The sequence below is a fragment of the Syzygium oleosum genome, unplaced genomic scaffold (genome assembly GCF_021117445.2).
Source record: "Syzygium oleosum isolate NSW1041296 unplaced genomic scaffold, Sole_v2.1 Sole_v2.48, whole genome shotgun sequence".
NCBI lineage: Eukaryota > Viridiplantae > Streptophyta > Magnoliopsida > Myrtales > Myrtaceae > Syzygium > Syzygium oleosum.
This window is the reverse complement of record NW_026607532.1, coordinates 749,373-776,790: the sequence shown is the minus strand read 5'-3', so window position 1 is coordinate 776,790 and position 27,418 is coordinate 749,373. Positions and strand designations below refer to the sequence as shown.

The window sequence follows — 27,418 nt, the reverse complement described above, 5'->3', positions numbered from 1 at the left end:
TTCCGCTACAAGGGGGGGCTGAAAATGCCCATTTTACCCTCCAATAATTCCTCTAAAATTCGGATCCAAGGCTTAGGGGTCCAAGGGCAATTTGGTAATTTTCCGGTCCCGGGCCAAATTTCCAATTTTCGACTCTACGGATCCCAAATATAATTGGCCACACTTATACGACGTTGACCTTGCAAAATAGTCGCGTACATCCACGAAATTCGACACCGAAGTCCAGACTCAATTCCACGATCGATTTCGCTCAAATGCGATTTTAGCGTCTCTCACTAACGGGCGGCTGTTTAGGGGTTACGCGTATTGACCTAGGGTTACTCGAGTCGTGACAGTCTCGACTTCCAAGAGAACGCGAGGATTTATCGCTAGTTCCGGGGGTCGCGATCGTTCGGAATAAGTTCGGGATCGTTCGCCACGCGTACTCTCGGTCGTGCGGAATCACCCGCGATCCGATCGTACGTCGCTGGCTAGACCAAATCCGTCACTCTCCTTGGACCGGCCCACATTGGCATAATTCCCTCGTCGTTTCTCAGAATCGGACTCAATTCACGGTTGAGTTCTTGGGTCCACGTACCGTTTTCCTAGTTAGCCATTCCCTATTGGTTAGTATCCCGAGAATGATCAGTTCCGGGCGAGACTTACTAAAACGAAATGAGAAACACATATCCATTTTATTGATCACGAAAGTGGGTCGAATTCAGGACGTTACATGTCTGGTACGATCATGTTGAACTGGATTATGAGAGATATCAATTGCTGCTTTGTTATCACTAAACAACTTCATCTCGGCTTTAGGAGCGAACCCAATCTCTGACATTAACTTCTTAAGCCATAGGAGCTCACACACCCCTTTGGCCATCCCTCTAAATTTAGCTTCTGCACTTGATAATGCTACGACTTTCTGTTTCTTGCTTCTCCAAGTAACTAAGTTTCCTCCCACAAAAGTGAAGTATCCTGAAGTTGATCTTCGGTCATGAACACTCCCGGCCCAGTCTGCGTCAGTAAATCCTTCGATTTCAAGATGACCCCTTTTTAAGAACCTCAAACCGCGTCCTGGAGAAGACTTCAAGTAGCGAAGTATATGCAACACTGAATTCATATGATCTTCACTTGGGGCATGCATAAACTGGCTAACAATACTCACCGTATATGCAATATCAGGACGAGTATGCGATAGATAAATTAGTTTGCCAACTAACCTTTGATATCTTTCTTTATTTGTTGGCACTTGATCCGGATACTCCCCAAGTCTATGGTTCTCGAACAATTGGTGTGTCTCGCAGGGTTTGCAATCCAACATTCCCACCTCTGCCAATAAATCTAGCACATACTTTCTTTGTGAGAGAAATATTCCCCCTGTCGACCTCGCTACTTCAATCCCTAGGAAGTATTTCAACCCCCTAAGATTTTTCATCTCAAACTCCTCAGTAAGTTTCTCTTGAAGCTTAGATATTTCTATCAAATCATCTCCAGTGATAATCATATCATCAACATAGATAATCAACATTGTTACCTTCCCTTGATGTCGTTTTAGAAACAATGTGTGATCTGAGTCACTTTGGGAATATCCATACCTCTTCATCGCCAAAGTGAACCGGCCAAACCATGCTCGTGGAGACTGCTTCAGACCATACAATGATCTCTTTAACTTACACACCGCCTCAGGCTGTGAGAATGAAGAATAACCTGGCAGAACATCCATATAAATCTCTTCTTCGAGATTACGTGAAGAAATGCATTCTTGACATCATACTGGTGTAGTGGCCAGTCTAAATTAGCTGCAAGAGACAACAAGACCCGAACTGTATTAAGTTTAGCAACCGGAGAAAATGTCTCTTGATAGTCAATTCTGTAAGCTTGCGTATACCCCTTTGCTACTAGTCTTGCCTTGTACCTCTCAATCGATCCATCTGCTTTGTACTTCACAGAAAAGACCCACTTACATCCCACAGTCTTCTTTCCCTTGGGTAAATCTACTAGCTTCAAGGTCTCATTTTTTTTCAATGCAGCCATCTCCTCCTCCATTGCTTGAACCCACTTGGGATCTTTCAAAGCATCCTGTACCCCTTCTGGAATACGAACTGCGAACACGTTCGATATAAATGCCTTTACTGGGCCTGACAACCTTTTGGTTGACACATAATTTGCAATAGGATATGTACATCTCTTCTCTTCAGCATCCGGCGAATATCTATTTGGAGGCTTACCTCGATTGTGTCTAGTAGGTAATTTATATCCCACAGAAGTATTAAGCTCATCAAAGATACAAGAAGGAGTAGGAGAGGTTACCTCAGGAATATTTTCAGGAGTTGAGTCGGGTACTGGAGAAGAGGGAAGCTGTTCTTCGTGATTTTGCTCCTGTAGAAGTTGGCCACCCTTAGATGATACCTCTTCTACTCCCTTAGAAGATACCACCGCCTCAGACGATGTCTTCTCCACACCCCCAAACGATGTCTCTTCCGCCCCTTCAGACGATGCTTTCTCCACCCCTCCAGATAATATACTACCATGCTCTTCCGCCCCTTCAGACGATACTTTCTCCACCCCTCCAGATAATATACTACCGGGAAACTCCCACCAATTCGCCCTTTCTATCTGTATCTCCCCCTGAAAGGAAGAATGGGAACTCGGATAAAAAGATTCAGCTTCCACAAACGAGACATCCATAGTTACATAGGTTCGCTGGGTAGAAGGGTCATAGCAACGATATCCCTTCTGGTGTGTACCATACCCCAAGAACAGACATCGTAGTGCACAAGGATCAAGTTTCGTCCGCTGATTCTTCGAGATATGAACAAATGCAACACACCCAAACACCCGAGGAGGGATGGTCAGGACTGAAGGTAAAGGCACATATGTGGACAAAGTCTGTAGTGGTGTCTGAAAGTTTAACACTTTAGACGGCATCCGATTGAGAAGATGGACAGCTGTAGTCACACTATTGTCCCAAAATCTCTGAGGCACATGACTTTCAATCAACAGAGCTCGAGCTGTCTCAAGGATATGTCTATTCTTTCTCTCTGCCACACCATTCTGCTGAGGTGTTTGAGAGCAGGATGACTCATGGATCATGCCATGTTGTTGAAAATACTCCTTAAGGTATTCATTCATGTACTCCTCACCATTATCACTTCTTAGAACTTTGATCTGTCCACTAAATTGGGTCTGTAACATAGTATGAAAATTTTTAAATATCTTGGCTACCTCATTCTTACTTTTCATCAAGAAAAGCCATGTCATTCTAGTACAGTCGTCAACAAATATCACAAACCACCTACAACCCGAAACAGCAGTAATAGGAGATGGACCCCAAACATCTGAATGTATCAAAGAGAAAGGAGCTTCACTTTTATTCAAACTTATAGGAAAAGGAACTCTATGACTCTTAGCCAATATACAAGTCTGACATTGCAAATTTAAATCCTTCAAATTCAAAAACAATTCAGGAAATAATCGCTTCAAATAACCAAATGACGGATGTCCCAACCGTCGATGCCAAAGCCAAATCTATTTTTCTCTACTGATGGATGTACCGCTAGCATGATTTGCACTCCCGGAACTGAAGTCATCCATATAATACAGCCTCCCTCTCTTAGTACCACGCCCAATTATCTCCTTCGTGAGAATATCCTGAAACAAACAAAAGTGGGGATACATTATAACAGCACAATTCAAATCTTCAGTAACTTGTCCTACCGAAACCAATTTGGTCGATAATGAAAGGACAAGCAAGGTGTTAGGAAGAGAAAAAACAGGAGAAATCGCAACAACTCCAGCCCCAGTCACCGGATAGGTGTATCCATTAGCATTTGAGATACTGTCACGTCTTGGTTCTGAAGTATGAACAAAGTCATCAGGAGTAAATGTCATGTGATCAGTAGCTCCCGAATCAATAACCCAGTGATTGCAATCAATCTGATTAGAACTAACCAAAGCACTTCCATGGTTACCTCCTGACATCAAATTCTGAGGATCAACGTGAGGTATCAGTGACAGCTGAGGCTCAGCAGTCGCTAAAGAAGCTTTCCTTTTTCCTTCTGCTTGCTTTCGAGCTTTCAACTCTTTCCACCAATCTGGATACCCATGAAGCTTAAAGCACGTCTCCCTGATATGCTTAGAATTACCACAATTCGAGCAACCTCCCCCCGGAGAAATTTTCTCGGCGTAGTGCCGAGCTAGGCTTTCCCCTTCCCGCGTAACTCCCCGGCTTCGCTATTTGCAACAGCGGTTCTTGATTTGCTTTGACATTCGTCCTATTCCCCCCAGATACCATGGCTGCCGAATCATGGACTGTGTCACTGTTGGTCAGCATTACAGTTTGTCTCATGTCTTCTCGACGGACACGCACATAGGCTTCTTCAACAGTAGGAAACAACTGCATCTGCAAAACATCTGACCTTGTTAAGATGGTCGTCCAACCCATCAAGAAATATGTATACCCGATCTTCCTGTATAGCCATATTGTATCTTTCAATATCTTTAGGATACCGCATTGGGTTCGGACGACGAAAGTCGATTTCTCTCCACAAGCCTTGAAGGATGTTATAGTACGCCTCAATTGGTCCTCCTCCTTGTCGCATCCGAGCAACATGCCTCTTCAAGTCATAAACCTGAGAGGCATCCGTTCCATCAAAGAAAGTCGTTGCAATTGCATTCCAGACAGATTTCGCTGTTGGGAAGCGAATGAAATTGCCAATCAACGCTGTCACGCCCCGAACCCCTTCGAGCCCGTGGCATCCTTCTTAGGTCGAATTAATGCGACGCCCCAGGAAACGACGCCGACCCAATTCAAACCATCAGAGATATAAAACATCAGCGAAAGCCACAAACACCTAGACAATATTAACTTGGGGTATAAGGGAGAGTATACATCCATTACCATTTCGAACTTCTACAATATCCACCACATACAATCCACAAAATTTACATGCACACCGAACTTCTAAAACTATATACCACCGATATCAAAAGATCAGTAGCCTGGGTATGCCCTATCTTCCAAAAATGGAATGCTTCAAAAGGTTTCCCTAACCCCTAAACTAGCCCCTACGCCCTCGAGATGGCATCCACTCTGAATCCGACTCCTCAGAACTCGAGTCTGAATCCCTATGAGCCATCTGCTCCTCTGAGGAGTCTGAGTCAGCCTCGATCTCAATCGGGTTATCCAAATCACCCGACTCTAGTGGAACCTCTACCTCCTCCTCCTCATCAGGCTCCTCTTCCGGCTCCTCCTCTGGCTCATTCTTTGGCTTGTCCTCGGGCTCGTCCTCGGGTTCTTCTCCCGATACTTCTTCAGGCTCTTCCTCAGGGTTTTCTTCTTCTTCGGGTTCCTCCTCCTCCGGTATTACACCTAGATCCACTTCCATAGGATCATACCCCGCCTGGGATTCTTCCAACTCCGGATCATGCTCGGCCCCTGAGGGCTCAGGTGCTGCAGGCGCAGTCTGATGTCCGAACTGTGCTAGGCTAGTCTTCAGACTAGTCATCTCACCGTCAGGAGGGGGTATGGCTGATGGGTCCCAATCCCCTACTCCGTCAAACGGAACATCAAAACCACGGGCGGGGCCAAACTCATCAAACCTATCCCGAAACATCCGGGTGGTATAGGTGTGGGCCTGCCAGAGGGGTAACCCTATGTCTACCCAGACTACAGTGGTGTGCTTGATCCAAGTCATATTATCGTCTATCGGGTATTCTACAACATTGTGGTCGGTGTGCATCGGGATATCAAAACACTGTGGCAGCGGCGGCGGTAGGTTCATGGCTCAAGGCGGGGTTTTGAAATAATTTGGTTAAACAACCATGAGACAACTCTCAATAAGTTGGCAGCCTAAACCCCACTTAAGCTACCACGTATCCCCAGACAGGTTCAAACACACAATCACTCAATATATACGTATCACACACATAAATGCACTTACCTGGGCGCGACCTGCACATTAGTCTTAGATACACAATTTTCAAACCACATACACATTCCAAACTATTCTCATGCCCAAAAGCACATGTCGTATACATAACAATTCCGAACCCCACATTTCACACTCATTCATGCACAATCACACCATTTTCATTTTTCATCTCTTTCCTCGGCCCGCGTAAACACGCCTCAGGCCCCACATTCCTATCGCGACCCGCGTAAACACGCCTCAGGCCCGATCTTACTTTCCACTTGCCACATCACACATTCCTATCGCGACCAGCGTAAACACGCCTCACGCCCGATCTCACTTTCCACTTGCCACATCACACATTCCTATTGCGACCCGCGTAAACACGCCTCAGGCCCGATCACATTCTCACTTGCCACATCACACTTTTCACTTTCAATTTCTTTCCACGGCCCGCGTAAACATGCCTCAGGCCCCACATTCTATCACGACCCGCGTAAACACGCCTCAGGCCGGTTCAATTCCCCGCGTAAACACGCCTCAGGGATTTAGTGATCACGCAAACATACCAACACGCCATATTTTATCTGTACCCCGCGTAAACACGCCTTAGGGCTTTTTAGTGATCACACGCACATCGCACGCCTCAAATCTCACACATTCACATACTCGGGCATTAAGTACATGCACTCAAATGCATCAAATTCGACCATCACAATTCAGCCCACAACAACACACCACCATCATACGGCACGCCATTTTACATCACAAATCGTGGCACAACTATCACAGCACTACACGACAATTTCACGAAATTAATTGCCGAATCAAACTATCCATTCCACGCGCCAACAGAATTTTTCAGCATTCAAATCAACCAATCTCAGCCCTTATTTGGCCCCTAAATTTCCATCAAAATACCACAATTTCATCCCTAAGGCCCCTCATCCAATTCAGCCCCTAAAACCAAACTAAACCGCGTCTAAACTAGTCGGTTAATACCCGATATCCTAAATAGGATTTAGATTGTAACTTACTTGAAATTTCCAAGCAAGCACAACCTATCCAAGGCGACAAGGCGGCTGGAACGCGGCGGCTACGGCGGTCTGGCTGAACGGCGGCGATCGGCGACGGCGGCGATGGCTTGCTCTGTCGGCTAATAACGGCCACGGGAGGGAGAGAGAGATCGACCGAGAGGGAGAGAGGGACGGCGGTGAGAGGGTGGCGAGGGCACGGCTCGGCAACCGGACGGGCGGCGACGAGCGGACGGTGGCCGAGGACGGCGGCGGTATGGCCAAGGGGAGAGGGGGCGATTGGCGGGTTAGGGAGGGGAGAGAGAGAGTGAGCCGAGAGAGGTGAGAGAGAAATGAGAACGGGAGAGAGAGAAATTGGTCTAAATACACCAATAATTGACCCCCTTTTGGCAAAATGACCAACTTGCGCCTCTCTCTAATTTGTGACATTCTGAAATCTGGCCCACTTGGAATTTATGAAATGAATGGTTTATGGACGTGCTTGTAGTTAGATCTCGCCCGGAATTGATCACTCCGGGAATACTAACCGTTGGGGAAAGGCTAATTAGGGATCTAAATTCGCGCGACCAAAGAACTCGATCGTGAACCGACTTTCGACCATGAAAATTGTCGAGGTGACATTTTGAGCCAATGTAGGCCGATCCAAGGATAGCTAAGGATCAGTTTGCCATTGTCGTACGAGTGGATTGCGGGTGATTCCGCTTGACCACGAAATGAATTGACGAATGACCCTAAACCTATACCAAACGATCGTGTCCGTCGGAACTAGCGATCGATCCTCGCGATTAAGTGACAACCGAGGTCGTCCCGACCCGAGTGAACTTGAACGTGGCATGATTCAGTATCAGCCACGGGTCAAATGTGCGAATCTCCCCAAAAGCCACCCGATAGTTCGAGAGACGCTCAAGTTACGTAAAATTAAATTTAATCATTAATTAGAGACCGAGTTGGGCATTGGAAATTTAGAAAGTCACGACAGAATATTTGGACGACGTTGCCATTAGCCTGATCAACCTTAGAATTGTCCGAATCCTTCAGAAAAATCGAATTTCGACGAGAAATGGAAAATGACCATTTTACCCTTGGAAGTTTGTTAAGGCCAAGTGTAATTGGGGAAGGGCATTTTGGTCATTTCGCCCTAGCATTAGAAATAGAAATTTTTGGATAATTTTGCCCTTGGACTTTTTGTGAAATCTCCAAATTACTCTTGGATATTTTGGAAAAGATTCGATCTCGACCGTTGAAGATCGAATCTCGGCCGTTGATTTGGAATGTGAGAGAGGGGCATGATGGTCATTTGGACTTGGTCTAGACACCAATAATTGACTTTGGACTATTTAATCCAAATTTCTGTCTCTCTCTCCTCACTCTCTCACTCTCGACATCTCTCTCTCCCTCTCTCTCTCTCTCGGCCGATCACCCTCCTCCCCACCGTGACCGTGGCCATTCGCCAAGGCCGGTCGCCGCCACCGTCCACCCGCCTAGCCGGAGCAACCACCCGCCGGAGCCACCGCCGCTCACCTCACCGCCTCTCCCTCTCCTGTTTTCCCCTCACCGAACCACCAACAGCCATCACTCTGCCCAAATTTCACCCGAGACAGATCGCCCGCTCGCCGCCCAAGCCCGCCGTGCGCCCGCTGTCGCCGTCCGCCGAGCCGCTCGCTGTCGCCGCACGCCGCCGTGAGGCCGCCGATCAGCAGCCCTTTTCACTCTAGCCGAGCTAGCCTAGAGTCCAAGTAAGTCGCCCCCTAAACCCTATTTAGGATGTCGGGTATCGATAGACACGATTAGGGGCTAAATCGGGTTAATTAGTAACGGTTTAGGGGTTAATTGGTGGCCGTTTAGGGGTTATATTGGTAGACTGATTTGGGGACTTGAATTGGCTAAATTGTGGGTGAATTTGTGATGTTTCGGGACTGATTTGATGTGGAGTTGAGTGCTGAAAATTGTGGCTCGTATTGATGAGCATATGACTTGATTTGGGGACTAAATGGTGTCGGGTTGGCGAGCCGTGTTGTGGCTGAATTGTGGTGGTAATTAGGGCTAGAAATGGACTTGAAAATGTTGAATTTTATGCCATGATTGTGGCTGTGTTTGTGGGCCCGATAGTGGCCTTGTATGTTCGTTGGATCGTGACTTGATTGATTGAAATGTGGGCTGTTATATGCACGCATGGGCTGAATTGAATTGATTGTCAATTGGCCGTGTTTGGGTATTTATTAAGCTTGAGAAATGTGCGTGGTTTGGTGCGTGCACGGGCCAAGTGTGATTGGCCAGTACATTGGCATGTTGGTGTCGAACAAGTGAACGAGTGAAAAATTATGTGGTGGTGCTGTATGTGTGGTGACAAAAATCCCTGAGGCGGTACCATTACGCGGGACGATACCCGGTATTACCGGAGGATGGCCAACCTGAGACGGTACCATTACGCGGGTTGTGTCGTAGGTGGTGGGTGTTGAGCCTGAGGCGGTACCATTACGCGGGCAAGATACACGGCCTGAGGCGATACCATTACGCGGGCCACGAAGTGTTGTTATTATGAGTTAGTCGCAGTGAACCTGAGGCGGTACTATTACGCAGGTCACTGGTGAGTCGAGTGGAAAATATGAGATGGTCGCAGTGAACCTGAGGCGGTACTATTACGCGGGTCACTGGCGAGTTGAGTGGAAAATATGAGATGGTCGCAGTGAACCTGAGGCGGTACCATTACGCGGGTCACTAGCGAGTCGGATGAAAATAGTGTGATGAGACAGGATCGAGTGCGTGAAATGTATTTGGCATGTGCGTGTGGTTGGAAATTGTGCTATTGTGGCTAATGTGCAGGTTGCACGCAGGAAAGGCCCAGGTAAGTATAAATTGTGTGCATGTTATGTAATGGCTGAGTGTGGTTGTGTTTGTAATTGTCTGGAGGTACGTGATAGCCTAGGTGGGGTTTAGGATGTGTGCTTATTGAGATGTGATCTCATGGTTATTTCAACCAACAATTTCAGAACCCCGACCTGAACAATGAACCTTCCGCCGCCGCCGCCGCCGCCGCCGCAGAGTTCTGGGATTCCTATGCACACCGATCACGATGTTGTAGAATATCCGGTAGATGATGATAGGACCTGGATTAAACATACTACCGTAGTTTGGGTAGACATAGGACTACCTCTCTGGCAGGCCCATACCTACATCGCCTAGATGTTTAGAGACAGGATAGATGAGTTTGGCCCCGTCCGAGGCTTCGATGTTCCTTTTGATGGAGTAGGGGATTGGGATCCGATAGCCGTACCCCCTCCTGAAGGCGAGATGACTAGTTTGGAGACTAGTATGGCGCAGTCTGGACATCAGGCCGCTCCTGCAGCACCTGAACCTCCCGTGGCCGAGCCTGATCCGGAGCCGGAGGAGTCCCAGGCAGGGTATGACCCGATGGATGTGGATCTCGAGGTAATACCAGAGGAGGAACCAGAAGAAGAAGAAGACCCTGAGGACGAACCTGAAGAGGCGCCGGAAGAAGATCCCGAAGAGGAGCCCGAAGATGACCCAGAGATGGAACCAGAGGACGTACCCGAGTACGGGCCTGAGTATGTGCCAGAGGACGAGTCGGATGAGGAGCCAGATGAGGAGGAGCGGGTCGAGGTTCCAGTGGAGTCGGGTGATATAGACAACCCGATTGAGATCGAGGCCGAGTCGGAGTCCTCAGAGAAGCAGACAGTTGAGGGGGATTCATATTCGGGTCCTGAGGAGTCAGACTCTGAGTGGACGCCATCCAGAGGGCGCAGAGGCTAGTGTAGGGGCTAAGTGTAGACTTTTTGAAGTGTACCATTTTTGGAGATAGGGTATACCCATGCTGCTGATCTTTTGATGTCGGTGGTGCATAGTTTAAATTTTCAGTGTGCTTGTATATTATGAGTTGTATTTGTGGATATTGTATAAGTTTGGATAAGTAATGGATGCCGATACTCCCTTTTTTACCCCTAGTTAATTCTTGTCCGGGTGTTGGTGGCTTTCGCTGATGTTTTAAATCTCTGATAAGTTGAATTAGGTCGGCGATACCCTGGGACGTCGCATTATTCGACCAGAGAAGGGTGTCGCGTGCTCGATGGGGTTCAGGGCGTGACATAATTTTCAATCGACGGTCACGATTCGTTCTTATCTTGAGATCAACGGCCGAGATCGAATCTTTTTCAAAATATCCAAGGGTAAATTGGGGATTTCACAAAAAGTCCAAGGGCAAAATTGTCCAAAAATTGTCATTTCTAAAGTAAGGGTAAAATTACCAAAATGCCCTTCCCCATTTACACTTGGCCTTAACAAAGGCCCAAGGGTAAAATGGTCATTTTCCATTTCTCGCCGAAATTCGATTTTTCTGAAGGATTCGGACGATTCTAAGGCTGATCATGCTAATAACAACGTCATCCAAATATTCTGTCGTGACTTTCTAAATTTTCAATGCCCAACTTGGTCTCTAATTAATGACTAAATTTTAAATAACGTGACTTGAGCATATCTCAAACTAACGAGTGGCTTTTGGGGGAAATTCGCACTTTTGACCCGTGGCTGATACTGAATCAGGCCATGGTCAAGTTCACTTGGGTCGTGACGACCTCGGTGGTCACTTAATCGCGAGGATCGATCGCTAGTTCCGACAGGCGCGATCGTTCGGTATAGTTTTAGGGTCATTCGTCAGTTCATCTCGTGGTCAAGCGGAATCACTCGCGATCCACTAATATGACAGCGGCGAATTGATCCCTAACTATCCTTGGATCGGCCTACACTGGCTCAAAATGTCACCTCGACAATTCTATGGTCGAAAGTCAATTCACGATCGAGTTTCTTTGATCTCGCAAATTTAAATCCCCAATTAGCCTTTGCCTAACGGTTAGTATCCCAGGAATGATCAGTTCCGGGCGAGATCTAACTACAAGTACGTTCATAAAATCATTTATTTCATAAATCCCAAGTGGGTAAAATTTCAGAATGTCACAACTCTTCCCCCCTTATAAAAATTTCGTCTTCGAAATTTGCAATTCAACTTAACTACTCAAACAAATGGGGGTATTGACGTTGTATTAGTTCCTCACTTTCCCAAGTCGCACCTTCTATCCCGTGATGTTCCCAAACAACCTTGACCATCGGGATCGTCTTGCTCCTTAGAACTCGTTCTTTCCAATCTTCGATCCGTATTGGTCTCTCGACATACGACACCCTGTCGTCAACTTCTATCTCTTCATAATTCAACACGTGAGTTGGGTCCGATTCATATTTTCTCAACATCGATACGTGGAACACATTATGTACTTGCGACAAATGGCAAAAGTACACCACAAGTGCCATAACTTGTGTACGGCGATCACTTTGGTGCCATAACTTTTTTTCGGATCACTTTGGTGCCAAGTCGGAGCAAAAGAGATCACTTTGGTGCCAATTTGGCCGGAAATCCGACGTGGCATTTTTTATTCATTTTTTACGCCGACGTGGCTCGCCGGAGAGCTGAGTCGCGTGTCTGATCAGCATTTTTATTTTAAATAATTTTTTTAGCGTGTACAGTCAGCATTTTAAATTTTAAATATTTTTTTCCTTTTTTTTCTTTCCTTTTTCTTTTCTTTTTTTTCTTTTCTCCCCTCGCCGGCCGGTTGCCGGTGGCCGGCCGGCCACCGGCGAAGCCCGAGAAGGGCTAGGCGAGGTCGGCCTTGCCCATGGCCGGCAAGGGGCGGCCGACCCTCGCCGGCGACGAGCGAGGCCGGCCTCGCCGACCCAGGGGGGGTCGCCCTCGCCGGATCCGGGCGAGGCGACCCTCGCCGGCGTCGGCGAGGGTCGCCCACGCCCGACTCAAGCGAGGGCGACCCTCGCCCGCCCGGCGAAGGCTTCCCTCGCCCGACGCCGGCGAGGCCGGCTCTCGCCAGATCGGGCGAGGCGACCTCGCCGGCGTCGGGCGAGGGAAGCCTTCGCTGGGCGGGTGAGGTCGCCCTCGCTGAGTCGGGCGTGGCGACCCTCGCCCGATGCTGGCGATGGTCGCCCTCGCCGATCCGGCAAGGGCGACCCTTGCCGGCGTCCGGGCGAGGAAGCCCTCGCCTAGGCGGGCGAGGGTTGCCCTCGCCAAATCCAGCGAGGGCGACCCTCGCCGGCGTTGGGCGAGGGTCGCCCACGCTCGACTCGGGCGAGGGCGACCCTCGTCCGCCCGTGCGAGGCCGCCCGCCCGGGCGGGCGAGGGCTTCCTCGCCCGACGCCGGCGAGGGGCGGCCTAGCTGGGCCGGGCGAGGCCGGCCTCGCTGTCGCCGGCGAGGGTCGACCGCCCTCGCCGGCCATGGGCAAGGCCGCCCTCACCCAGCCTTTCCCGGGCTTCGCCGGTGGCCGGCCGGCCACCGGCAACCGGCCGGCGAGGGGAGAAAAGAAGAAAAAGAAAAGAAAAGAAAAAGGAAAGAAAAAAAAAGGAAAAAAATATTTAAAATTAAAAATGCTGACTGTACACGCTAAAAAAAATTATTTAAAATAAAAAATGCTGACTGTACACGCTGACTCAGCCTCCGGCGAGCCATGTCGGCATAAAAAATGAATAAAAAATGCCACGTCAGATTTCCGGCCAAATTGGCACCAAAGTGATCCGAAAAAAAGTTATGGCACCAAAGTGATCGCCGTACACAAGTTATGGCACTTGTGGTGTACTTTTGCCTGCGACAAATTTGGTGGGAGTGCAAGGCTATAAGTTAAGTCCCCGATCCTTTCCAAAACCTCAAATGTTCCCACGTATCTCGGACTCAACTTCCCTTTCTTACCGAATCGGGATAATCCTCTCATGGGCGATACCTTAAGGAATACGTGATCCCCTACTTGAAACTCCAAAGGTCTTCACCTTCTGTCTACATAACTCTTTTGACGACTTTGAACTGTTTTCAGCCTCTCACGAATTACCTTAACAGCCTCGATTGACTGTTGAACTAATTCTGGCCCGGTTATACTCCTTTCTCCTACTTCATCCCAACACACAGGCGTTCTGCATGCTCTACCATACAGCGCTTCAAATGGCGCCATTCCGATGCTCTGCTGAAAACTATTGTTATACGCAAATTTCGCTAAGGGCAATTGTTCTTCCCACTTACCCTGAAAATCCAACACACATGCCCGAAGCATATCCTCTAAAGTCTGAATCGTCCTTTCAGACTGGCCATCCATTTGCGGATGGTAAGCTGTACTAAACTGCAGCTTTGATCCCAATGTTGTCTGCAGACTTTTCCAAAAATTGACGGTAAACCTAGGGTCACGATCTGAGCTAATCGTCACTGGTACCCCATGCAAACGAACGATCTGTTGTACGTACAATTCAGCATACCGATCTAGTGCGAAGTCCTTTCGCACGGCCAAGAAGAGCACTGACTTTATCAATCTATCGACAATCACCCAAATAGAATCATGGCCTCTTTGGCTCCTTGGTAATCCCATCACAAAATCCATAGTAATATGTTCCCATTTCCACTCTGGGATTTTCAAAGGTCGCAACAACCCTCCGGGCTTACAATGTTGCGCTTTCACTTGCTGGCACGTCAGACACTTGGCCACGTGCTTGGCTATGTCCACCTTCATACCATTCCACCAATAATACTGTCTTAAATTCTGATACATTTTGGTACTACCAGGATGGATGCTATAACTGCTACGATGCGCTTCCGATAAAATTCCCTCCTTAAGTTCCGCATCGTCAGGCACGCACAATCGTCCACGGAACTTCAATATCCCGTCTTCGGATATCTGGAAGTCCGGCTTTCTCTTGGTAGCATCCATTTCTAGAATCCTTTGAATTTCTTGATCCGTAGACTGTAAAGTCCTAATCTTAGCCTGGATCTCTGGTTCAATCCTTAGCGTGGCTAGAAAGCTCGAGACTCGACTTACTTCAAATCTAAACTCCGAATCTCGCAATTTTTCCAACAAAGTCCATTCCTTGACCATCAAGTGTGCGATACTAGACTTCCGACTTAATGCATCGGCTACCCGGTTGGCCTTCCCGGGGTGATATAAAATATCACAATCATAATCCTTAAGTAATTCCATCCAACGACGCTGCCTCATATTTAACTCCTTTTGAGAAAACAGGTATTTGAGGCTCTGATGGTCTGTATATATCTGAAATTTCTCTCCGCATAGATAATGTCGCCAAATCTTAAGGGCGAATACTATAGCGGCTAATTCCAAATCATGCATCGGGTAGTTCAACTCATGCGGTCTTAACTGTCTTGATGCGTAGGCCACTACTCGTCTATTTTGCATGAGTACACACCCTAGTCCTTTTAATGACGCATCACTATAAATTTCGTATCCTCCGGGTCCTGATGGAATAGTCAACACCGGTGCCGTTGTCAATCTATGTTTTAATTCTTGAAAACCCCTTTCACATTTGTCGGTCCATTCAAACCTTGTTTCCTTTTTCAACAAATGTGTCAACGGTGTTGCTATTGTCGAAAATCCTTCCACGAAGCGTCGGTAATATCCGGCCAAACCCAGAAAGCTTCGAACCTCTGTTACCATCGTTGGTCTCGGCCACTTTATTACTGCCTCAATCTTTGTTGGATCTACCGAAATTCCTTCCCCAGAGATCACGTGTCCAAGAAATGCTACCCGATTGAACCAGAACTCACACTTACTAAACTTAGCATACAATGCGTTCTCTCTTAAAGTCTGCAAAACTTTACTCAGATGAAACTCATGCTCCTCCGGGCTCTTAGAGTACACCAATATGTCGTCTATGGAAACGATCACAAATTGATCTAAGAACTCCTTAAACACCCGATTCATTAAATCCATAAAGGCAGCAGGGGCATTTGTCAATCCAAACGGCATTACCGTAAATTCATAATGTCCATATCTCGTCCTGAATGCCATTTTCGGTATGTCCTCCTTCCTAATCCTCAATTGATGGTATCCCGTTCTCAAATCAATTTTAGAGAACACCGAAGCCCCTTGTAGCTGATCAAATAAATCATCAATCCTTGGCAGGGGATATTTATTTTTGATCGTCACCTGGTTTAGCTGCCTATAATCAATACATAATCTTAGTGACCCATCCTTCTTCCTCACAAATAAGACCGGCGCTCCCCATGGAGACGCACTTGGGCGAATGAAACCCTTGTCCAATAATTCTTGCATTTGCACCTTTAACTCCTTTAACTCTGACAACGACATTCTATAAGGTGCCTTCGAGATTGGCTCAGTCCCAGGGGCCAATTCGATTACAAACTCTACCTCTCTTTCTGGTGGCAATCCCGGCAATTCCTAAGGAAAGTCATCGGGATAGTCGCGCACCACGGCTATGTCCTCTAGCCTCGGCTCCTCAGCAGTTGAATCCACTACAGCCGCTAGAAATCCTTGACACCCTTCGTTTAACAACTTAGTCACTTCTAGCGACGAAATCCAAGGGATCGAGGTTCCTCCTCGATTTCCCACAAATTTGAATTCCGGATGTCCAATCGGATTAAATTGGATCACCCTGCTACTACAATCCATTACAGCCCTCTGCTTAGTCAACCAATCCATACCCACTATCACATCAAAGTCATACATGGCTAAAACCACTAAATCTATCTTTTCCTCCCTATCATCAATTACAATCTTACAATTCGGGCACCCTAACGAGACTAGCACCTTATCTAATGACCAAACCCGCCACATCCAAAACATGCTCCGCCCCTGTTTGGGCAAGGTCCATTTCCATGTCTTTCCCCACAGAACCGACATGGACCATTCTGAAAACGGTTCGGTTTCCCAACATTCCTCGTAGCAGGAGGGACAAAACGTCGATTACTCGCCATTGGCCTCTTCCCAAAGTGGCGATTGTCCCTACCCGGGGCAAATCTTGACCCAGAAGCGGCAGCCCTATCCGCTAAATCACGCTCAATCGCTTGGGCCCGATCATAAATCTTGTTATAATCTCTCAAATTCAGTGAAATCATTTGGCTGCGAAGGTCCGGCTTCAAACCGTCTCGGAACCTCCGAGCCCTATCCAACGGATCCTCCACCATCCTTGGGGCAAACTTAGATAATCGAGCAAATTCAGGCTCATACTGATCTACTGTCCTCAGTCCCTGACGAAGCCTCATAAACTCAGCTAATTTCTGTTCCCGGGCACTCTCAGAAAAATACTTACTATTAAAGGTTTCCACAAACATCGCCCAAGTCTGGGCGGTACCAGCCGGGAACACCCTTCCTCTGGTGGCTTTCCACCAATCACTTGCATTTCCCTGGAGTTGGTACACCGCCAAGGTCACTTTCTCTTCCTCGGTGCACCCTAATACCTCAAAGGCTTTTTCCAACTCCTCTATCCAAAGGGATGCAAGCTCGAGATCACCTCTACCATCAAACTTAGGGGGCTTTAATTTCAAAAACTGCTCGACTAACTGATGCATTTGCCTATTCACATTTACTTGCCCCTGCCCTTGATTCCCATTATTATTATTGGCGGCGGCCACAGCGGCCTCGGCAGCTTGGGCAATAGTGGCAGCTCGTTCATAAGTCTGACGTCCTATCAGATTACCAATCTCTTCCAAGGTCCTCATGACCGCATCCATTCTAGGATCTCCTGCAGGTCGGGTTCGTGAACCGGATGAACCTCCGGTCCCTCTACCTCGCGAACTCATCCTCACGATTTTCTATCACTCGCCGACCTACTAAATTTCATACAGGAATTAGAGACCTAGGCCAACTATACCAGTCTAGTCCTAGGCAGTGAATTACAGCAATAATTCACTTAGCAGGCAGTCAACCATCACAACACAAGATCACAATCAACAAGTTTCGTGTACTTACATCAGGTCCAGACGCACCTGCACTTCAACCATTAGAACACTCAATTCACTCAGCAATCACAACAAACAGTCTGGAGACATGTGTAGCTTATTCCACCCTATGACTCACTAAAGTCTCCCTAGATTACTACCCCAGGGTTTCTGCTCCTTATCACTCCAGGCTTCGACCAACTTAGATCGAGCTGTCCTTGCTCTGATAGCAATTCAACGCGGATGTCACGCCCCAAACCCCTTCGAGCCCGTGGCATCCCTCTTAGGTCGAATTAATGCGACGCCCCAGGAAACGACGTCGACCCAAATCAAACCATCAGAGATATAAAACACCAGCGAAAGCTACAAACACCCAGACAATATTAACTTGGGGTATAAGGGAGAGTATACATCCATTACCATTTCAAACTTCTACAATATCCACCACATACAATCCACAAAATTTACATGCACACCGAACTTCTAAACTATATACCACCGATATCAAAAGATCAGTAGCCTGGGTATGCCCTATCTTCCAAAAATGGAACGCTTCAAAAGGTTTCCCTAACCCCTAAACTAGCCCCTACGCCCTCGAGATGGCGTCCACTCTGAATCCGACTCCTAAGAACTCAAGTCTGAATCCCTCTGAGCCATCTGCTCCTCTGAGGAGTCTGAGTCAGCCTCGATCTCAATCGGGTTATCCAAATCACCCGACTCTAGTGGAACCTCTACCTGCTCCTCCTCATCAGGCTCCTCTTCCGGCTCCTCCTCTGGCTCATTCTCGGGCTCGTCCTCAGGTTCTTCTCCCAGTACTTCTTCAGGCTCTTCCTCGGGGTCTTCTTCTTCTTCGGGTTCCTCCTCCTCCGGTATTACACCTAGATCCACTTCCATAGGATCATACCCCACGTGGGATTCTTCCGGCTCCGGATCATGCTCGGCCCCTGAGGGCTCAGGTGCTGCAGGCGCAGTCTGGTGTCCGGACTGTGCTAGGCTAGTCTCCAGACTAGTCATCTCACCGTCAAGAGGGGGTATGGCTGATGGGTCCCAATCCCCTACTCCGTTAAACGGAACATTAAAATCATGGATGGGGCCAAACTCATCAAACCCATCCCGAAACATCCGGGCGGTATAGGTATGGGCCTGCCAGAGGGGTAACCCTATGTCTACCCAGACTACAGGGGTGTGCTTGATCCAAGTCATATTATCGTCTATTGGGTATTCTACAACATTGTGGTCGGTGTGCATCGGGATACCAAAACGCTGTGGCGGTAGGTTCATGGCTCAGGGCGGGGTTCTGAAATAATTTGGTTAAACAACCATGAGACAACTCTCAATAAGTTGACAGCCTAAACCCCACTTAAGCTACCAGGTATCCCCAGACAGGTTCAAACACACAATCACTCAATATATACGTATCACACACATAAATGCACTTACCTGGGCGCGACCTGCACATTAGTCTCAGATACACAATTTTCAAACCACATACACATTCCAAACTATTCTCATGCCCAAAAACACATGTCGTATACATAACAATTCCGAATCCCACATTTCACACTCATTCATGCACAATCACACCATTTTCATTTTCCATCTCTTTCCTCGGCCCGCGTAAACACGCCTCAGGCCCCACATTCCTATCGCGACCCGCGTAAACACGCCTCAGGCCCGATCTCACTTTCCACTTGCCACATCACACATTCCTATCGCGACTCGCGTAAACACGCCTCAGGCCCGATCACATTCTCACTTGCCACATCACACTTTTCACTTTCAATTTCTTTCCACGGTCCGCGTAAACACGCCTCAGGCCCCACATTCGTATCACGACCCGCGTAAACACGCCTCAGGCCGGTTCAATTCCCCGCGTAAACACGCCTCAGGGATTTAGTGATCACGCAAACATACCAACACGCCATATTTTATCTGTACCCCGCATAAACACGCCTCAGGGCTTTTTAGTGATCACACGCACATCGCACGCCTCAAATCTCACACATTCACATACTCGGGCATTAAGTACATGCACTCAAATGCATCAAATTCGACCATCACAATTCAGCCCACAACAACACACCACCATCATATGGCACGCCATTTTACATCACAAATCGTGGCACAACTATCACAGCACTACACGACAATTTCACGCAATTAATTGCTGAATCAAACTATCCATTCCACGTGCCAACAGAATTTTCCAGCATTCAAATCAACCAATCTCAGCCCTTATTTGGCCCCTAAATTGCCACCAAAATACCACAATTTCATCCCTAAGACCCCTCATCCAATTCAGCCCCTAAAACCAAACTAAACCGCGTCTAAACTATTCCGTTAATACCCGATATCCTAAATAGGGTTTAGATTGTAACTTACTTGAAATTTCCAAGCAAGCACAACCTATCCAAGGCGACAAGGCGGCTGGAACGCGGCGGGTACGGCGGTCCGGCTGAACGGCGGCGATCGGCGACGGCGGCGGTGGCTTGCTCGGCCGGCTAATCACGGCCATGGGAGGGAGAGAGAGATCGGCCGAGAGGGAGAGAGGGACGGCGGCGAGAGGGTGGCGAGGGCACGGCTCGGCAACCAGACGGGCGGCGATGGGCGGAAGGTGGCCGGGGACGGCGGCGGTACGGCCAAGGGGAGAGGGGGCGATCGGTGGGTAAGGGAGGGGAGAGAGAGAGTGAGCCGAGAGAGGTGAGAGAGAAATGAGAGGGGGAGAGAGAGAAATTGGTCTAAATACACCAATAATTGACCCCCTTTTGGTAAAATAACCATCTTGCCCCTCTCTCTAATTTCCAATCAACGGTCACGATTCGTTCTTATCTTGAGATCAACGGCCGAGATCGAATCTTTTCCAAAATATCCAAGGGTAAATTGGGGATTTCACAAAAAGTCCAAGGGCAAAATTGTCCAAAAATTGTCATTTCTAAAGTAAGTGTAAAATTACCAAAATGCCCTTCCCCATTTACACTTGGCCTTAACAAAGTCCCAAGGGTAAAATGGTCATTTTCCATTTCTCGCCGAAATTCGATTTTTCTGAAGGATTCGGACGATTCTAAGGCTGATCATGCTAATAACAACGTCGTCCAAATATTCTGTCGTGACTTTCTAAATTTTCAATGCCCAACTTGGTCTCTAATTAATGACTAAATTTTAAATAACGTAACTTGAGCATATCTCAAACTAATGGGTGACTTTTGGGGGAAATTCGCACTTTTGACCCGTGGCCAATACTGAATCAAGCCATGCTCAAGTTCACTCGGGTCGTGACGACCTCGGTTGTCACTTAATCGCGAGGATCGATCGCTAGTTCCGACGGGCGCGATCGTTCGATATAGTTTTAGGGTCATTCGTCAGTTTATCTAGTGGTCAAGCGGAATCACCCACGATCCACTAATATGACAGCGGCGAATTGATCCCTAACTATCCCTGGATCGGCCTACATTGGCTCAAAATGTCACATCGACAATTCTATGGTCGAAAGTCAATTCACGATCGAGTTCCTTTGATCTCGCAAATTTAAATCCCCAATTAGCCTTTCCCTAACGGTTAGTATCCCAGGAATGATCAGTTCCGGGCGAGATCTAACTACAAGTACATTCATAAAATCATCCATTTCATAAATCCCAAGTGGGTAAAATTTCAGAATGTCACAAACGCCGAATCCATGGAGTTGATAAGCCATCCTTTCATAGTCGAGTCTTCTGTTTTCCACCTCCGAAAGCTAGGATCTATAGGCAGTGGCTAAGGAACGTCTCCATTGATATATCCCAGTTTGTCTTTACCAGTGATGTACATCTCAACAACCTGAGACCATAATCCATAGTTGGCTCCATCCAATTTAATTGCAATCTGAGATGAAACCGAATCATTCTGCGGTGTTGGTGTTGGAGGAGGAGGCTACGTCTGGTTCTGAGTGAGAATCTGAGTTAATCTGGCAATCAGATTCTTCAAAAAAGCTTCCGTGGTCGAATTCCCCCCTTGGTTCTGATGGGGAATCACCGCTCAGGTAGGGTTCTGATCCTCCATGGATCCAAAATCAATCGTGACAAAGATGAAGAAGATCGAGTAGGACGCACGCCGAACGGCGCAATAGAGAAAGCGAGCCAAAAAACCACAAAGATATTTACAGCTCACAAAGATGGAGTAGACAATAGGTAATCGAGGATTCACGTACAGTACTCACAAAGAGCAAACCCTTGGCTTTGATACCATGTTAACACAAAGATATTTCGAGGAAGAAAACCACATTCCTCACTTTTCTGTATTTCTTCTTCATTCATTTATAATGACCTAGAGGCGTATATATATACAAAGAAAAGAAAGAATCTTAAAAAATATATCGTCTAAACTAGGTAACTATAATTCTTGATTCTAGCTAATTACAATCATAAATATATTTGCCAGATACCCAGTTCGTGCATCTTTGCTTCATCGCACTCCTGGACCCACATTGGGAGCTCAAATCTGATACCAAGTTCGAAACTAAAATAATAAAAAAATAGTACTTGACCCTATAATGCATTACAATCAAGATGTATCTATACCAGAACAATTTTTAAGAACTAAAGCAATCTAACAAGGAAACTATCTATCATAGGAAATGAGCAAAAATTACAGAATCAATTTGAGTCTCATGTAATCAGAAGAAATTTCAGAATATTCTGATAATATCCCAACAATGATCAATATTCATCATAATTCCCCAAGATATCCAAAAATGACCTCCACAGGAAGTACATGAAACACATCGACTCTAGACGATGTGAAAACAAAATATAACTTAGTTCGTGTGCAAAGTAGAAAAACATCCGGTTTGGACCTTTATCCAGTATGCATGCTCTTGAACCATCTACAACGGATATTCTTTTCCCATGAAATTATCCGACCATAGAAGTTTCATTTTTGAGTAAAAACAAATACATATAGGATCTCAATACTTTCATTTCTCGGGTTTCGGTCCCGTCTTTTACCAAAAAAACAAAACAAAAATTCATACGGTAGTATCTCGACCTTAATGTAAGCTTGCATGATGAGAGGTAATAAGGACAAAAGGATAAAAATACAATAAACAAGTGGCCTCAGGAGTTCTCAATGTCATAGAGCTGCCATGAAAGATGCTGATCAGAACACAAAAAACGCCTTGAAATGGACAACACTGTTCGTTTGAGGCCACAACTTTCAGAACAACTTTCAGAGTCTTCAATTGAATGTCCATAACTCAAGCTTGATATAACATTTCAAGCTCAAACCAAAGAATGACTTTCGAGAAAAGATATTCTGTTGCCGTATCCATTCACGCGAAATACTACTATTGTTACCATGATTTGATAATTGAGTTAACTGGTGATATGTGAATTGAAATAAGCCCATGCCTGCACGGATAACTGAAACAAGCAAGACACAAGTGGGCACATAGAATTGTCAAGTATGCTGACTGATGAACTAATGAGTCATTCTTCCTAATTATCATAGTCTCAATAATGATCTGTCCAAGTTCATGCAGGTGGTCACTGATTGCGGGGAGACTTCCGGGAAGAACCGCAAACGACGTGAAGAACTATTGGAACACCCACTTGGCTGAAAAGGTTGTCTATCAGAAGCTGAAGGAAGACAACCCGCCTACAAAATTTGCCAGCTCGGCATGGCTCGACGGGAAAGCCACACTGGTGGCTTCAAGGACTCCACCAGGTGAAAACACTGGACAATCATCTCCAATGTTATCTCATCAGGACAAGGAGATTGCTTGGTGGGAAAATCTGCTAACCGAAAGCAGCCCCGATGAAGCGCTCGTCACCTCAACAAGTTGCTCAGAAGGACAGTCACGCACGAATTCGTGGCCTCAAGAATTTGCTATGGAAGAGGGACAAAATGGTTGGAATGAGCTCTCTTTCGATGCCGACGTTTGGGAATTTCTCGACTCGAATCCTCGTGCTGTTATCTAGCTATTGCTTTGGTCGATCTGTCTTAGTAGCTATTACTACTGAGGCAAACTCATGCGGTTTATGTGTTATGTAATTCTCCATAGTGTGCTAAAATTGGGCCGTTTATTAAACCAGTGATTGATGCATTTGACTGTAGAAGAAGCTTGTTATAGAAGTGGCTCCTTGTGAGAAATAATGTCTGCAAAGGAATAGTCACATTCGTCTTTAAATTTGTCATGTATTGTGAGTGTGAAGCTCATGATGGAAATGGTTGGAATTAACTTGAGAATTCTTGGTCATTCGAATGTGGTGAATAAACTCTACCTGAATTTGACATGCTTCGAATGGAAATTTCGAGTCGCAGTAAAAATTTTCCACACGTAAAATCAATTGATAATAAGTTGGGGCTTGTTGACGTCACCCCAAAACCTGGGCCTAATTATAGGGAAATACAGTACAATTCACAAGGCCCATCAACGGAATGCCTAATGAGCTCATCTGAAGGTCATAATAGTGCAATCCACAAATCTCATCGATGGAATACATGATTAGTTCATGGATCACGAGCTTCCAATTGACAGAGTTTAAGTGGAGTACAGGACATGTGGTCCCAATCAACTGGCTTGAAACAGGAAAGGATGTTGAAGACCGAGGCAAGGAGGGTCCATCGACCAAAGGAGAATCGTAGGTAAAAGATCGGGAGCGGTCACAAATCCCAAGAATAGAGAGCGAATCAAGAGGCAACAAAATATTCTTGCAGAGGAAGATCATGATGCATAATGGAGCGGGTCATAAAAGACATAGGAGGAATCTCTGGAAAAGTAGGATATCATTGTGACCTAGGTCAATTGTTGGAGCATCCAAATATTTAGTGTCGCGAATTGCCCACTTGTGACCCAGTTGGGGCTCGCATATTGTCCTAGTCCATCCCATAGGAATCCAAGCTTATGATGGCGTTCCTTTCTCATTGATTGCCAATGATTCACTGGTTATACTGTCCCTTTCTGGACCACCCAAGTGTTTCCCATTTTGCAAAGAACTCACGTGACCATGGTCCATACTCTGTTGCTGTGTCAACCAAAGTTCCGTGCGAAGCATTAATCTCTCAATTGGTCCCATCACATCACATTAATCTCTAACAGTTGATTTCCTTTCTTTAGTGGAAAATAGTCACGTGCGAAGCATTTTGCCATACATTGTGAACTTCACACATCAATCTCTAACAGATAACAGTGTTGGCGCTAATCTGAGCCGAAATGAGTTTCAAGACAGATCAATACGATTTTCAGAATGAGCGCTCTATTTCTAGTGAAGAATGCCAATCATTTATAAATTATGGAAATCTTAAGACGATCTTAGTCATTAGTCGTGCATTGATGTCTAATAAAATTAAGGTTGGATGCTTGAAAGCAACTATGATTGACAATACCCAGTGTCTGATGAAGTACTTGCAGGTTCTCCAAATAGCTGAAGGGATGTTTATATGATTCGGCCAAAATCATTAAGACGTAGGGGAGAGTGATTATGAGGGGAAGAATCACTGAGATTATCACTTTCATTTTCACCCGTGGTGTATGACGAGGACATGTTTCGAGACGACGAAATGGGGGACCCCAAGTTCAACACCCGGCCGTTCCCTTGAAGCTCTCAGAATGAGGGTGGAAAGCCTTCAGAGTGGAACGATAATCCGGATGATGAAACCAAGCTGGCAAAACTGCCTGGCTGAAGAGATCCGTATCACTTGAACAGAGGCAAAGTCGTACAAAAAATTGTTCTTTGGCTGTGAAACGTTGAGTTTGGCGAAGTCTAGCTCGAGTTGCAGTGTATAAATGTACCCGACGACTCAAGGGGATTGTGAAGATATGTTGCAGTGTTTGATGTTGGAAACAGATTCCTAAACATAATACAAAAATTGCGGAAAAACGTGCCCATTCTACGCTTGAATCACCGATCGTTCGAAGTATATTACGTGAAATGAACATACCTCTTTTACCACAGATTAAATGCACTTATCACAGCCTCGAGAGAGAGAACAATCCTTGAATTGTTGAACAAAGCCCCTTCTTCTTTGTCCTTTTGTGAGAATGAGTTTTCTGATCATGAAAATGCAACCCACACACACATTCTTACGTGTGTTCTCACTTTTTGTTTCTAGACAATAACTGCCAAGTGCAGTTATTTTCTTTCATGGGCTGGGTTAGCCCATCATGGGCGGCCCATCTTCACAAAGAAAATTCATCATCTCCCACTCGCACATGGTGGGCTAAACATTAACTCTCTCTTCTTTGCAATATTCATACTAGCAAATAATCCGTGCGACCAACATACTTCGAGAGCTCGTTGCGATGCATCTGTTAGGAATACATAGCAGCTCAAAATTGGGTACAACGTTTTCCGAGTAGATATAGTATGCAGTCCCCTAGATCAATCAGTCACATTTATATCCCCTTTGATCTCTTTTAGTATCTCATATATTGTATTCACAACTATGATTTACTTAAAATCATAATTGATCGACCTGTGAATACAAACATAGAATGTGACATCATAAATAAATTGATCTTCCTCTTTTCCTAAACCTCTCTATTTCAGTCCAGCACGCTTTTCTAGAAATGCCCCATTAGATCGAATCATTCATGACCATTGGCAACACCCTAAGATAGCGAACACTGAATAAAAACTTTGAGAATAGGTCAGAGTCGTGAGGGTACTAAATGAGGAACTCTGTATCCTCAAGAGTCTCACACGGCATAAAGTTGAGATCAAGAACTTTTGCCACTCTTATCGGTCGTCTCATGCATACGTAGTATGAAATACGTATTACAGTATTAACTCCTTTCCCATGGAGCGTATGTCTTTACATTCAATACCGTATAGATGATAGTTCAGACATACTCAATATCTAAACTTGAGTTCACGTATCTACTCTCCTAAAGAATCCATTAGAACTCACATCTGGCATCAAAGACAGATAAAGTAAAATATGTGGGCTATTTTACTTTCGGACATAGTAAATATTGTGTCCTCATCTTAATATTCAGTTAAGGCAACACTTGTAATTTAAGCTTGAGCTCTCAATTATCACCCAGATAATAAGCTTAAAAAAAATTGTCTCATCTCTATTTATCGCACAGTAAATAGAGGTGATTACCCGAGTAAGTGGGCTAATCTTTCTGTCAGACATACTTTCTCGATATAATGCACTAAGCATTGAGATGCATAAATATTAAATAAATTCATAGGCATTAATAATGAGAGAGCAACTTCATTAAATGTGAACACTCAGGGAAAAATACAATATTCAGTACATCACTTTCTACGCAGTCCCAGAGATTTTACATGACCATAGAAAACATCTCTTGGAATTGGCTTCGTCATAGGATCTGCTATCATTCTATGCGTAGATATGTACTGCAAGTTCACATCTTTTCGTGCAACCATATCCTTGACAAAGTTATACTTGGTATCTATATGTTTGGTCTTGCCATGATATTTCGGATCCTTGGTGTATGCTATCGCTGCTTGACTATCACTATTGACTAACAATGAGTTTTCAGCATTCTTAGCAGCACCTAAATGATCCAAAAATCTCTTAAGCCAAATACCTTCTTGTACTGCTCTTGACAACGCCACGAACTCAGCTTCCATCGTGGACAATGCTATACATGTTTGTTTCTTACTGCTCCAAGATATGGCGCCATTATTCAGTAAGTAAACAAAACCAAAGGTAGATTTCCTTTCATCTAAATCTCCTCCCCAATCAGCATCTGAGTAGCCTTCAAGTCGCAGATCCTTGCCTTGATAACTCAGTGAAT

The 27,418-nt window shown here is 45.9% G+C and overlaps 2 protein-coding genes across 2 annotated transcripts; one reads left to right on the top strand and one right to left on the bottom strand.

The window, feature by feature from the left end:
* Positions 1-5,042: 5,042 nt before the first annotated feature.
* LOC130136703 (uncharacterized) lies at positions 5,043-5,489 on the bottom strand. The gene has a single exon (XM_056306826.1). It carries the CDS (start codon positions 5,487-5,489, stop codon positions 5,043-5,045), a length of 447 nt encoding a protein of 148 aa, XP_056162801.1.
* Positions 5,490-22,937: 17,448 nt separating this feature from the next.
* Positions 22,938-23,880, top strand: LOC130136692 (transcription factor MYB1-like). Its single transcript, XM_056306814.1, has one exon. The coding sequence runs from the start codon at positions 23,163-23,165 to the stop codon at positions 23,622-23,624; it is 462 nt and encodes a 153-aa protein (XP_056162789.1). The 5' UTR covers positions 22,938-23,162; the 3' UTR covers positions 23,625-23,880.
* Positions 23,881-27,418: the final 3,538 nt, after the last annotated feature.